Source organism: Chiloscyllium punctatum, chromosome 17 (genome assembly GCF_047496795.1).
Source record: "Chiloscyllium punctatum isolate Juve2018m chromosome 17, sChiPun1.3, whole genome shotgun sequence".
Classification (NCBI taxonomy): domain Eukaryota; kingdom Metazoa; phylum Chordata; class Chondrichthyes; order Orectolobiformes; family Hemiscylliidae; genus Chiloscyllium; species Chiloscyllium punctatum.
The window spans coordinates 47,812,337-47,827,669 of record NC_092755.1 but is presented as its reverse complement, the minus strand read 5'-3'; the positions used below and the strand labels follow the sequence as shown (position 1 = coordinate 47,827,669).

At 43.7% G+C, this 15,333-nt stretch overlaps 1 protein-coding gene across 3 annotated transcripts in view; it reads left to right on the top strand.

Annotated features, from left to right (window-relative positions):
- The first annotated feature begins 859 nt into the window (after positions 1 to 859).
- pisd (phosphatidylserine decarboxylase) overlaps positions 860 to 15,333 on the top strand; it is a 101,627-nt gene continuing 87,153 nt past the window's right edge. For 2 of the 3 annotated variants that reach the window (XM_072587081.1, XM_072587079.1), the window contains exons 1-2: positions 860 to 935; positions 3,681 to 3,754. In XM_072587081.1, coding sequence (XP_072443182.1) covers positions 880 to 935; positions 3,681 to 3,754 — 130 coding nt within the window. In that variant the 5' untranslated portion in view covers positions 860 to 879. Of the gene's footprint in view, positions 936 to 2,404; positions 2,424 to 3,680; positions 3,755 to 15,333 lie in introns of those variants that run through there. The other variant, XM_072587082.1, reaches the window with a different exon arrangement.

The following is a 15,333-nucleotide window of genomic DNA, read 5'->3' as shown; positions in this document are numbered from 1 at the left end:
GTCAGGCCTGAACAGTTAGCAGTGAGATAATTTATTAAGCTGTAAAAGAAAGAATTGCATTCATATGGTGCTTTTCACAACCATTTAAGTGTCATAACATTCAAGGTCTAGTGTGGGAAAGTTGGACGAGTGTAGGTAGTGGTATATTTTTGATATTACTGACTCAACAAGCTGAAGGGCCTTTTTCTGCATGATATGATTTTATGATTCTAAACACTGACTGTCTCAAAATACTTCACAAAATACTTTACAGTGCTGTACTTAATCAAAAGTGCAACAAATATGTGTACAACCAACAATGCTGTAACACCCAGATGATTTACTTTTGATGATATGGATTTTGTAAACCTTCTGTTCCGCATGCACCGAAGCAGTCAGTATAACGGTTCATCTGAAAGATAGCAAATGTCAGCTTTGAATTTTCTGATCCTGACCCTGGAGTGGAACTTGAAGCCAGAACCTTGTGCTGCCAACAGATCCACAGTTGATTGGTTGAACCAGATTTTGGTCAGTGCTTTGGGAAGTCTGCCTTGCTGTGTCTGCCACCATGGAGGGAGGCTGGTGGATGGGATGTGAGTGGGTGGCTGTTTGATCCCAGACATCAGATGTGATGGAGTACTCCCTTCAGGGGTCAGCCCAGATTGGCAGAGGTTGAGTTGTGTCAGATTGTCCTCACCATGGCCTGGGATGGCTCAGCTCTCTCCCAGGGTGACTCACTCACTCACACCCCCCCTCCTCCTCCTCCTGCTGCTCCCTGAGGCTGGGGAAACCTGCTCTGCCGTCGCCATGGCAACAACCTGCCAGACCCGGGGCATCCTGGGAGGTGATCAGGGCGCGGGGCCTGATTGGCCGATTGCTTATGGGGGCGGGGCTTCGGCCATGGCGGCCTCTAGAGTGGGCTTGTTGTCAGCGCGGCTCCGGGCCGCCGGACCCGGGTAAGGACAGTGCCGGGGGGTGGGTACCGCGGGCCCGGGTGAGGACAGTGCCGGGTGTAGGGTACCGCGGGCCCGGGTGAGGGCAGTGCCGGGTGTAGGGTACCGCGGGCCCGGGTGAGGACAGTGCCGGGTGTAGGGTACCGCGGGCCCGGGTGAGGGCAGTGCCGGGTGTAGGGTACCGCGGGCCCGGGTGAGGACAGTGCCGGGTGTAGGGTACCGCGGGTGAGGGCAGTGCCGGGTGTAGGGTACCGCGGGCCCGGGTGAGGGCAGTGCCGGGTGTAGGGTACCGCGGGCCCGGGTAAGGCCTGTGTTCGCGGCCGGACTGGGCACCGATGAGAATCTCAGCCGGAATCGGGCAAGGCCCCAGCCCCGCAGAGGTGCCTCGTTAGGGTTGTCAGGCGGGCACTGGGTGTGTTCCATGTGGGAGAGAGTGATGGGGGTCGGCGCTCACGCTGTACTGAGAGTTCAGGAACAGCCTCTTCCCTCACCCTCACCCCCCCCGAGATCTCTTCCCTCACCCTCACCCCACCCTGAGATCTCTTCCCTCACCCTCACCCCCTCCCCCGAGATCACTTCCCTCACCCTCACCCCCTCCCCCGAGATCTCTTCCCTCACCCTCACCCCCCCCGAGATCTCTTCCCTCACCCTCACCCCCTCCCCGAGATCTCTTCCCTCACCCTCACCCCCCCCCGAGATCTCTTCCCTCACCCTCACCCCCCCCGAGATCTCTTCCCTCACCCTCACCCCCCCCGAGATCTCTTCCCTCACCCTCACCCCCCCCGAGATCTCTTCCCTCACCCTCACCCCCCCCGAGATCTCTTCCCTCACCCTCACCCCCCCCGAGATCTCTTCCCTCACCCTCACCCCCCCCGAGATCTCTTCCCTCACCCTCACCCCCCCCGAGATCTCTTCCCTCACCCTCACCCCCCCCGAGATCTCTTCCCTCACCCTCACCCCCCCCGAGATCTCTTCCCTCACCCTCACCCCCCCCGAGATCTCTTACCTCACCCTCACCCTCACCCCCCCTGAGATCTCTTCCCTCACCCTCACCCCCCCCGAGATCTCTTACCCTCACCCCCCCACCCCGAGATCTCTTCCCTCTCACCCCCTCCCCTGAGATCTCTTACCTCACCCTCACCCCCCCCGAGATCTCTTACCCTCACCCCCCCACCCCGAGATCTCTTCCCTCTCACCCCCTCCCCTGAGATCTCTTTCCTCACCCTCGCCCCCGCCCGAGATCTCTTCCCTCACACCCCCCCGGATCTCTTACCTCACCTGGGTTATCTCTGACAGGAGAGTTAAAGTCGGTCACTCCTGGTAATGACAAATGGCCCAACTTAAATGACATCCCCTAGCCCCCTCTGAGAGTGAGGGATCATGACCACTCGAAGTCCACTTTAGGCGAGATACGAAGGCATTAGAAAGAGAAAATGCAGAAAATTTACAAGAATGGTTTCAGGAATGAGGAACTTACTTATGAGAGTACAGGTAAGTGGAACTGAAGCACCCATCAGCCATGATGACTCGGTGGATTCAATGGCTTGAATGGCCTTGCTTCCACTCCTACGTTTTATGTTGGAGAAGCTGGGAGCATTCTCTTTGGAGAAGACTGTTGAGAGGAAGATTTAGTAGAGGTGCTCCATATCATGAGGAGTCAGGATTGATTAGGTACTGGTTGACTGCTTGAATGTTTGCAAACTGGTACTAGGAATGGTAGGCATTATCATTTTGCTAGAACTTTTCAGCAAGGGGCAGTAAAAACATTCCTGACTGAAGGGAAGAATTCTGGGAGAGTTGAGGGTCAAATAGGGTTTTGGAAACCGGAGAAGCACCGATACCCATGATCTCTCTCCCTGGCCCCAGTTCGATGCACATTAGCTGTCTTGGATTTGAACTGGAATTCTGGATTAGTGGTGCTGGAGAAGCACAGCAGTTCAGGCAGCATCTGAGGAGCAGTAAAATCGCCGTTTCGTGCAAAAAGTCCTTCATCAGGAATACAGGCAGAGTGCCTGAAATTGACAATTTAGGCCTGTGGCTCATTCTGACAGACCATAAAGTCAGGTTGAATGAACTTTGCTTGGACTCCCTTTGGTTTTAAAACACTCCTGAGCTAATTAAGGTTTAACATTGGGCAAGGATTAAATAAAGTAGGCAGAATGTATTTGCTTTGTTTTTGACTGTTCCTGTGAAGGCATTACAACAGATCCCCTCAGCAAAGGAAGCTTTCACCTTGGAAGAATCACACAAAGAGGAGGCTTTGCCTTGGTAATAAAATGTTCACTTATGCCTGGGCTCTCTGAGATTGGAGCAGAAGTGCAGCTGTCAGTTAGGCCTTCCAGAATGGCTTTTATAGAATCCCTTCAGTGTGGAAGAAGGCCATTCAGCTCATCAAGTCCACACTCGCCCTCCAAAGGATATCACACCCAGGCCCACAGCCCTACCCTATTCCTGTAACCCTTAATTTCCCATGGCTAATCCGCCTGCACATCTTTGAACAACTGTGGGAGGAAACTGGAGCACCCGGAGGAAACCCATGCAAACACTGGGAGATGTGCAGACTCCACACAGTCACCTGAGGGTGGAATCGAACCTGAGTTCCTGGCCCTGTGAGGCAGCAGTGCTAACCACTGAGCCACCGTACTGCCCAATTCCTTGGCAGCACAATTTCCCATTTTCTCCAGTTTTTAGATGAGTCATTGTTTGTACTGTATTTTGATAGTGCTGTCTTTCTTTTCTGATTTCCAGTATGCTGTGGTCTGTACACCAACCCTCGCTGACTGCAGGCTGTTCCAGGCCGTGCATTCGGAACTTTTCCAATTGTGAGTATGCAATTTTCCGGATTACATTATGTTAACTCCGAATCGCGTTTTTCAGGACCTCAGTCATGTTGCTGACCAGTACTGGAGATCAATGGTAGTTTGACTCGATGGAAATGTATACTGACCCAGGGAATGTGGATGATGGGCTTCTGAAATGAACTCAAGCAGCTAGTTGGCACACTGAGACTTCATAGATGCAATGATAAAAATTGATCAGCTGGCTTTTAACTGTGTAAGTGTTAATCAGGGCATCAAAGATCTCATGGGTGGAACCCCCTTCCTCCTTTTTGAAAAAGTGTCTTTGGATCTTTCAAGTTCATATGGGAGAGCAGTCAGGATTTTGAATTTTAAACACTCACTTGAAAGGTAGCACCACTGACGGGTGAAATGATGTGTTCCATTCTGTGGAAAGGGTGTTGAACCCAACACTCAGTGACTCAAAAGCAAGGTGATCGACACACTGAACCACGGCAGACACTAAATCTAATTCAATATCGGTTCAACTATGTTAGACTAGACTCCACATGGGACACTATAAGCCAGTAGTGCTCCAGGTCCGGGTTAGTACATTCAACTTAGAAAAATTATTAAATCTGCCATGGGTGGGGGGGGGGAAGAGAACCATTTGGTGCAATGAGGTTTATAAATGGCTGATCTGAAGCTTGCTGTTAGCATGCTGCACAGTTTTGGATCTTGGCGGACAAGTTGAAGGAGCTAAGACACCATTCTTGACCTTTTGGTTCAGTCCTGATATTAACTGCATCAAAGTTTGTGCGAAGATTTGTAGCTCAGGTGCTCGTTGTTAGAACAAACAGTGTGTTAGAACAAACAGTCTTACAGCAAATTCAACCCAAACTCTGGGTCAGATATGTAGATGATACCTTTGTAATAATTAAAAACACAGAAATAGAGAACACACACAGGATCATCAACGCCACACTCACAGGAATCCGATTCACTTGAGAGGAAGAAAAGGACAACCAACTCCCATTCCTAGACGTGATGGTACAGAGAACACTGAACGGAGAATTCACCACAAAGGTATACAGGAAAGCCACACACACAGACCAAGTCCTGAACTACAAAAGCAACCACCCCAACACACACAAAAGAAATTGCATCAAGACCCTGTTCAAAAGGGCCACAACACACTGCAGTGCACCAGAACTGCAAAAAGAGGAAGAAGAACACCTATACAATGTATTCGCCAAAAACGGATACCCCCGCAATTTCATCAACAGATGCCTAAGGGAAAGACAACGGAACGAGGACATGCCACAACCCAAAGGACTAGCCATGTTACCATACATCAAAAATATTTCTGAACTGACAGCCAGACTACTGCGACCACTAGGACTCCTAACAGCACACAAACCAACAGCCACTCTCAGACAACAACTCACCAGGACAAAGGACCCGATACCCAGCATGAGCAAAACCAACGTAATGTACAAAATCCCATGCAAGGACTGCACAAAACACTACATAGGACAACAGGAAGACAGTTAACGATCCGCATCCATGAACACCAACTAGGCATGAAACGACACGACCAGCTATCCTTAGCAGCCACACACGCAGATGACAAGCAACATGAGTTCGACTGGGGCAATACTACTATTATGGGGCAAGCCAAACAAAGAACAGCCAGGGAATTCCTAGAGGCATGGCACTCATCCACAGATTCAATCAATAAGCACATCGACCTGGATCCAATATACTGGCCACTGCAGCGAACAGCTGGAACTGACAACCGGAAGCAGCAGGTACAAATCACTATAAATGTCGGAGGAAACATCACCGAAGCACTGAGGATGTCACCTAGACAGGGGATGAAACGTCTGCAACACAAATTCCCTGCTCGGCGAACAGAACCACAACATTAACTGCACCAATCCATACAACTGGAGCTTGTATGAACTTTACCCTCTACTGCTGTCAGTAGCCTAAGCCTCTCTGCAATTGGCAGGCTGTGTCATATTTTCCTCTTTGATAAATTGACTCATCTGATCCCCATAAAGAATGAGTTCAGGCCAAGGGCCCGTCTGGTGCAGTGGTAGTGTCTCTACCTTTGAACCAGAAGGCCCAGTTGAAGTCCCATCTACTCTGAGCTGTGTACTGGCATCCCTGAACAGATTGATTAGGAAAATACCTCGAGTTGAAGCCAGAGCCAGTGTTGTTCCCAACATGCGTACAAGATCAAAATAATACACTCTGGACCTCTGTGTGTAGTCACTTCCAGTCATTTGAATTCATTTAGTCCAGGAAACTAGAAAGACAGGCCCAGATTTTGCGTCATAGTGAATACAAAACCTCACTGAAGGAATTTCAGTAGCTGGATGAGAATTGCATAATCATGGTCAGCCCTATTCAACTGGGCATCTGTAAGGTATAAGGATAAGTGCATGGGAAATGGAGGATTACAGGGAAAGGGGGCTGGGTCCGAGGGATTCTCTTTGGAAGGTGGTTGTAGACTTATTGGGCCAAATGGCCTGTTACCACACTGTAGGGATTCTATGAAAGATACAACTATTCCAGTGCAGCAAACAGCTTTATTTATGGGATAAAGCATCAAATCCCAGAATTACTCAGCAGGCCAGGCAGCATCAGCTCAGAAAGAGAAGCGTTTTTCTTTCAGATTGGTGATCTTTCATCAGAACTGTCAAGTTGCATTTCTGCTGAAGTTGGATGGCCACAAGGTAGCTTAACCATTCCCCACAGAAGGAAATATCCTCTCAGCTTCTAACCTGTCAAGCCACACCAGAATCTTGTTTCAATAAGATCACTTCATCCCAATGAGTGTAAACTTGACTGGCTTAATCTTTCCTCATAAGACAATCCCCTCATCCTAGGAATCAACCTAGCGATTTTTCTCTGAACTACTTCTAATGCAAGTGTATCCCTCCTTAAGGAAATCCAAACTGTACACTGTATGTTAGGTGTGCAGTTGTGGCAAGATTTCCCTACTTTTATATTCTATTTCCCTTGAATAAAGGCCAGCATTGCCTTCCTAATTACTCACTATATCTGTATGTTAACTATAGTCTCATCAAGTCATACAGCATGGAAACAGACCTTTCAGTCCAGTCAGGTGAAAGTGAGGACTGCAGATGCCGGAGGTCAGATTTGACAAGCGTGGTGCTGGAAAATCACAGCCAGTCAGGTAGCATCCGAGGAGCAGGAGAGTTGATGTTTCGAGCATAAGCTCTTCTTCAGGAATTCCAGCACCACACTCTTCAACCCTTCAGTCCATACCAAACAAGTCCCACCTGCCTGCTTCTGGAATATATCCCTCCAAACCTTTGATTCATGTATCTGTCCAAACATCTTTTAAATGTTATAATTGTACCTGCATCCAGCACTTTCTTAGGAAGGTCATTCCACATGCAAACCACCAAGTATGTTTAAAAAAAAAAGTTGCCTCATATCTTTTTAAAATCTCTCTCTTCAAATCTTAAAAATGTGCCCCCTATTCTTGAAATCCCCAATCCGAGGGAAAAGACAACTACTATTAACTCCATCTATACCTCTCATTATTTTATAAATTTCCATCAGGTTGCTTCTCAACCTCCAATGCACCAGTGAAAAAAGTTCCAGTCTATCCAGCCTCTCTTTATAACTCAAATTTTCCATATACAGCATCATCCTGGTAAATCTGTTCTGAACCCTCTCCAGCTTAGTAATATCCTTCCTATGACTGAGTGAATAGAAGATGCCTCACCAATGTCCTCACTTTCACCTGACTGGACTGAAAGGTCTGTTTCCATGCTGTATGACTTGATGAGACTATAGTTAACATACAGATATAGTGAGTAATTAGGAAGGCAATGCTGGCCTTTATTCAAGGGAAATAGAATATAAAAGTAGGGAAATCTTGCCACAACTGCACACCTAACATACTCGGAGGACTGAGCAATGAAAGCAAGCTTGCCAAACATCTTTTCAACCACCCTGTCTATGTGTGATGCAAACTTCAAAGAATTATGTACTGCACCCTTAGGTTCCTCTGTTCTACAACACTATCCAAGGCCGTACCATTCATTATATAAGTCCTACCCTAGTACGTCTTTAGTAGATATGCTCATGATATTATTGCGCCACATGTATATCAATACATTGTAACATGTGACCTGAGGGAGTAAAGGTTCGTGCTTCATTTTACTTTCTGAATCACCATTGATCCCCTCAATCGCAAAGTTGAAAATGTTCTGAAGGTTGATTTGTAACCTTTTGGCCCAAACCAGTGTGGACTGTTACAGTTGGTAACTAAAAGAATTACAAAAGATCATTATCCAGGATGACCTGGCAGTATTAAATACAAAGATTCATTCATTTTGGTCATACAGCGACAAATTTGAAGGTTACGTCACAGCAAGTCTCTTTTCAAGGACAATCGGGTTCTAATACCAGGAGTGTTATGCTGGGCTATAATGTCCACTAGGCACACATGGGTATTGAAAACACAAGATGGTCTAGCATGTGAACCTGTGTTCTGGTCTGGGCTGAGTGCAGGAAAGGCATGCTAAATATATCAACCTCTGCACTCAAGTCATGTTCCATCCATTCATTGGATGACAGTAACAACAGATTAATTCACAATACATGGGGAAGGTTACACTCACATTGTTTCTCTAAGTTTCCCAACGTTTAATTACTTAGTAACATGAGTGTGACCATTGCTGATGCAAGCTGTTTTTAGTTTTTGATGTTGCACAAAGTGTATCTGACAACTTGCCACAGCTCACTGGCAAACTCAGCAGAGATGATCAATATCACATTGTCACTTGACTATCAAAGCTCAAAGGATCAGCATTACCAAATCAATGATTCCAGTAAGATGGCAGTGGGACAGGACTTCTGAGCCTGCAGCCTGTCCCCTGTGTCTGTTTTTTTAGTTTTGTTTTGTTTTCTCTTCTGTTTTGTTTTACTTACCTCTTGGTGAAGAGCTCAGTAGTGGCAATGATGAGTCGACCAGCAGTGCAGACGTGTGGCGGCAGCGTCAGAGGTGATTTTGGGCCCAGTACGCGACCAAGCTGCAGACTCATGGCAGTGGTGTTTGGGCTAGTTTAGTACCTGGCGGCTTGGTGCCATCAGCGAGAAATCATAGTGATGTCGGTGAAGGCGAGATGACGCTGAAGAATGGCGACTTGCATTCCAGCAACAGTGTTGTGAAGAGGACTTGTACCTGGTCACCAGACCCATGGTCCATGACATAGCACTTAACAAGAAGGACTGCAGAGTTGGGCAGTTTCTTTAGTTCTTTTTTTCTGCCTTTATATTCTTTTGTTTTGGTTTATTTTTCTTTGTTTTAAGATGGCACCAGAGAGTGGTGACATGGCACAACACTTTTCACTGTATTTTGTAACAAGATACATGTGACTGTAAATAAATCAAATCAAATAAGGGTTGAGCAACAAAGTAAATTTTCTTGTCTTGCAATGCTGCATTTTTGTGCAACACCAATTGAGAAAAAATTGCCACTCCCATCACAACATTCCTTGGAAGACTCCCGTGAATCTCCTTCCACGGTAAGAAGAATGAATGATAAATGACGTGCATGTGTATACAAACCGCCAACACTCTCTCTACTGGCACAGTGTGAGAGTTAGAAATGCAAATGCAAATTTGGAGACCAGGAAATGTTTGTAAAATATGCAACCACCCAGATCAGACAAAGACATTATATGGTGCTACATTATGAAGGAACAAAAACCAGCCCAGACACTGCATAGCACGTCAATCATTTATGATTATGTGGAACAACACTCTACTGTGGTGTTGAGAGACACCAGTCATATGCAACAGAGAACAGCATGGACCTCTCATGGTGGGTATGTGATCACCAGAATGGGATGAGTTGTCAAATCTCCAAAGCATTACATTGAAGTTTAAAATGTTAGTTTGTAACTGTTTTACCTGTTTGTATAATAATTGTATGTACAACCATGTTTATCTGTGTGGGATAAGCCTTTATCTTAGAAAAGAAGGGTCTGTTGTATTATGTCCCATGGTCAATACGTCAGAATACTTTTGAGGCATGCTCCAGATATTGTCACTACACCATAATATGTGACCTGAAGGCATTAAAAAACATCATACTTCATGTAACTTCTTCAATTAAAGTTTTTAACAGCTTAATATTAGTTCAGGCTGATGATTTTAGGAATGTAACGTATCTGTATTGTTAGTTGTAAGAAATGTCTGTTGGATTATTTAATACCACTGTATCCATGCCACATATCTTATGCTGCAGGAGATGACATGGGAATTGCAGCATCAGGTAAAATACCTGTTGGAGGGGAATTCACACCACTAGCACTTTGTGGTTCATTTACCAGGGCAGCCAGATCCTCTGTACAACAGCATTTTGTATTCTGTCTATTCAAATAATGCTTTCCATTTTTCCTTACAAAGGGACCACCTTACATTTTTCTAAATATTTTCCAGCCAAATTATTTCACACTGACTTTAATTTATTTCTGTTGGTAGATTCTTTGTATCCCCACCTTGTTTTCATTCTCTGTTTGTATGTCTGCAAATTTATGTGTGATGCAGTTGATCCCTTCATCCAGGTCATATTTTTAGATTGTTAATAGTTGAAGCCCTAACATTGATCCTTGTGGCACTATACTAGTTAAATGTTTGCTAACCTGAAAGATCTGTTTGCATAATTTTGTTTGATTGATTTATTGTTGTCACATGTACCGAGATACAGTGAAAAACATTGTTTTGTGTGCTATACAGGCACATCATACCATACAGAGTATGATACCAATACAGGGTGACAGAGCAGAGTGCAGAATATAGTGTTACAGCCGCAAAGGAGGTGCCGAGAGAGCGATCAGAATTAACGTTTGCGAAAGTAGATCTAAAGTCAGATAACAGCAGGGAAGAAGCTGTCCTTGAATCTGTTTGTATGTCTTCTGCCCACAGGTATTTGTGGAAGACAGTATAACCGGGGTGGGAAGGGTCTTTGATATCAATTTCTTTCCTGAGGCAGGAGGAAGTATGGATGGAAAGCTGGTTTTCCTTCAGCCATCTTCACAATTTTCTGTAATTTCTTGCTGACTTGTGAAGAGCAGTTCTTGTGCAGATCAAGGCTGTTCAGACGAGTCAAGCCAGTTGATTCTGGCAGATGCAAACAGAAGATCAGTGAACAGTAATTGGTGAAGGAGTTCTTTGACTCCTACCATCATATTGATGACACATTGTGGTGCATCCAGATAGGATGCTTTCAGTAGTGCATCTGTAAAAATTAGCAAGTTTCCTTTGAATTAGTTAAGTCACTGTCCATACTAATGTATACCCTTCAATGCAATGAGTGCTTGGACAAGAACCTTTTATCAAGAATCTTATCAAAAGTCTTTGGAAAACCAAATACATTGTATCTACTGGTTCCCCTTTATCCACTCTGCTTATTATATCTTCAAAGAACTCTAATAAATTTGACAAATATGACTTCCCTTTCACAGACCATTACGGTGTCTTGATTGTGTTGATAATTATAATAAAACTTAAGTTACAAACGATATAAAGTGCCGTTCAATTGGCAAGAGAAATTGTCAATGTGAATATCCGCATTTTCGAGCATTGTGGGGCATTGTGAATCATGTAATTGATTCCAAGTGATGACTGGATGACTCTTCAACTTCATTGATACTAGTGACCAGTCAACTTAGTTTCCTCCATGCATATTAAGTGGTTGCATGCACTGAACACTTCAAAAACTTCTGTACTTCCTATGCAAAACCTTTGATTCTGCAATACTTGTGTGCAGAATGACTTGTTCTTCTAACCATGCTGTTCCAATGCTGCTATGATAGTGGCAAAGTTAAAGTTTGTTCAGGTATTTCCTCTCTTCAGAAGCCAAGATTATTTTAACTCTTATCAATTCCTACTCTCAACATTGTTATTCTGTCATCAGTATGATGGTAGGAGTCATCATAGAACTCTTTCACTGATAACTATTCACTGATCTTCTGTTTGGATCCGCCAGAGTCACCTGGCTTGAATCGTCTTAACAGCCTTGATCTGCACAAGGACTGAATGCCACAAGAGAGATAAGAGTGGTTGCCCTCAAAATAGGTGATATTAGTCTAAGTGTTGCCCTGGGCAAGTTGAGATCAACTAGCCTACGCAAGGACTTGGGCAATATCCAGGTTTGAGTTGACCAATGTAGGTAACATTTGTACCAGGAAAAATGCCCAGAAATGGCAATCATAGCTATTTCACTTCAATCAACAACAACACGGCCATTACCGAGTTCCCGACCATTAAAATCTTCGGCTTCAACCTTGTCCAGAAGTTTAACTAGATAATGATCTCTCCCATATTTCCTGGTTGAGATGGAGTTGTATTCATGGGGTTTGGCTCAAGTACCTGTTATTGCACCATGAACCCTGATTCTGAGGGAGTAATTTCAGAGTTGAAGTTTTCACAATAGACATGTACCTACTTCCTGTAGGAGTAGGATAGCAAGAGGAATGCTAACTGTCCCACATCCTAACCTGAGAGCACTGTGTCCATACCCATACGTTTGTTCTGACTTGAATTCAACTACCTCTGCAAAGGCAATCTCGGCTGAAACCTTGTAGCTTGTATGGCTGCTGCTTTTCTGTTTTAGTGATGTTAAAGAATGGTGTTTCCTGCCTACCTGTGTCTGATACTCTGTGCATGATAGGTACAAAAACCTCAGCCTCAGGCACACTACCTTACATAGAATGAAAGAGTTATGGTGTGCACCAGATGTTAAAAGTGAGCACACGGCTATATGTGATTTGCGATTTTTAAAAAAGACACCAGCTTTGACGCTAGAAGGTTCCTCTTGGGGGCACTGTTGAATTGCCAGGAGTTGTTAGATGCATCATCTGCTCTTGTACACTCCCTAGTGGTCTCTGCTTAGAACTGCACAGGGCTTGCGAATGATGGAGAGCACACTCTTTTAACTTGGGAATCATTTGAGTTTGTAGGTTTGTATAGTAAAGAAGAAGGTGTAGTTTTGAATGTAAGGATGTTGGCAGCTGCCTGAGTGTAGCTTCACCTAACTAAATATCTGTATTTAGGAATTAAGGAGGAACCTGAACTGTTGGTTTTATTTAGGGAGGTGTTACAAGAAATTGTTGGACAAACTCAGCGAGGGAAATGGGAGCGATAATTTGTATCAAGGATTAAGATGTGGTAGGGAGAGTCGAAATGTGGCTGTATGAAGATCAGAATTGACGGTTAAAATTTGCAGGTGAGAAAGAACAGGGAAGAAAGAGATAGTTATACAGTGCTCAGGAGAGCCAACATGGCTGAACAAAAGAAAGTAACAAATGTTTAGATAAAAACAATTTATGAATTGAGATCAAAGGTTAAAAGTTATAAATGATGTAGAATAATTTACAGACCATCTAAGAGGATGAAAGGAATAAATATATGTGCATTTAATCAAATAAGATTTCAGCTATTTCAAAATTAGCTGGAAAGATGAGAAAAGGAGGAACAAATTAAGAGATTGTGTTTTCAATCCACTGAGTGGAATTATTGCTGAATCTAGTAAAAGGACATACACCAGAGCAGAGAAGAGAAGTAAGCATTTGGGGAGTATACATGCAATAGCAATCACAACCTAAAGTCTAAAATAAGTCTAAAATAACTGCAGAAGTAATTATTAAGATGAAGGCAAAATAGTTTGAAAAGACTGTTAATTAACGAGTTTTGAAAAGATTTGTAGCTCAGGTTGAGGTTCTGGATGTAGTTTGATTAGATTAGATTAGATTACTTAGTGTGGAAACAGGCCCTTCGGCCCAACAAGTCCACACCGACCCGAAGAAGCGCAACCCACCCAGACCAACTCCCCTACACTTCTCTGTTCCCCTAACACTACGGGCAATTGCTCGCTGAGCTGGAAGGTTCATTTTCAGACGTTTCGTCACCCTACTAGGTGACCTCTTCAGTGGGCCTCCAGGCGAAGCACTGTTGATAATTCCTGCTTTCTATTTATATGTTTGTGTTTCTTTGGGTTGGTGATGTCATTTTCCTGTTTGGGGGTGGGGAGGGCGCTAGCTGAACTCTCCATCAGTGAGAAAGAGGCCATATGGGAAATGTTTGAAGCTGTTCAATCCAGTTTAGGACAATTACATTCCTCTGTCTTAACAAAGTCAAGAGCAAACTGACCAATTAATAATCAAAATGAATAGAGAGAAAAGACAGATAAAGCAAGTACTAAGTAATTCAACAATAAATCAAAGGGAAATGAAAGGAACTGCTAAAGTTTTAGGAAATTTTTTTTTGAATACTGCAAAGAGAATGATAAAAGTAACTTAAATATGTAAAATAAATAGCAATGCATTTGATAGAAACTTTGACGTATGGATAGGACTGCTGAAGTGTATACAAAGTAAACTCACTGGCAATGACTACAAAGGGTAGAAATATTGTATAGTTACTTTCTTTTGATGTTTCCTCTGGAGACTATCAAGCGTTGCATGATATAGGAGAGATGTAAAAATGTAAGATGCATTTAATTAAAGCAAGGAGATAATTTGATTAATTAAACTTAACAGACAAAACCATGTCCAGATTTTCAGTAACCATATCAACAATTAGAGCAGAGATGTTTTGGACATGGGCAGAATGTAGCAAATAGGACTAGTTCAGTTTAGGAAACCTGTTCAGTATGGACACGTTGGGCTGAAGGGCCCGTTTCAGTACCGTATAACGCTGTTACTCTATATGGAAATGTATTAGGAAATGGACTAATACTAGTTGACAGCTAATATTATACCTTTATTTGAAGAGAGACCTAGAACAACACTAGGGAGCTGGAGGCTATTTAGTGTAATGTTGACAATAGGAAGGGTATTTGATCTTTCCTCAATGATGTTATTAAAATAAGATCTAGAAGCCAAAACTAAGTTGTCATGGATTCAAGAGGGAAGATCATACTTGCCTGAGATTACTAATAAATAACAGTAAATGGGTATAATGGCGTAGATGTAATATATTTGGATTTTCAAGGTCTTTGAGGTACTGTATAGGTAAAAACAGAGTCTAGATTAGAGTGGTGCTGGAAAAGCACAGCAGTTCAGGCAGCATCCGAGGAGCAGTAAAACAGACGTTTCGGGCAAAAGCCCTTCATCAGGAATACGAAGTACTGTATAGTAAATGCATAACTAAGAAGTGTGCATGTGGAATCAGGGCAAGTAACAGATCAGATAGCAACTGGTTATAGAACAGCAAACCGAAGAGTGGTTAATGGTATTTTAACAACCAAAACGTGAGGAGTTATGTTCTGTAAGTAACAATGCTGGGACCAATGTTCATGACCTATAGCAATGATCTAGACTCTGGAACGGGAAGCATAATTTCTAAATTTTCAGACCATTCCAAATTTGGATGTGTAGTTATGTAATGCTAAAGAAAAATAGAACATGAAGCGATTAATAAATTTGCTGAATAGGTTTGTAATTGGCAAATGAGTTTCAATGTCGATAGATGTCAAATAAAAAAATTGAGGCGGCCATGTACTTGTGGTAAGAGTGTAAATGGTGTTGATTATCAAATGGATATGAGGGAAACAGTAAAAGTAGTAATGT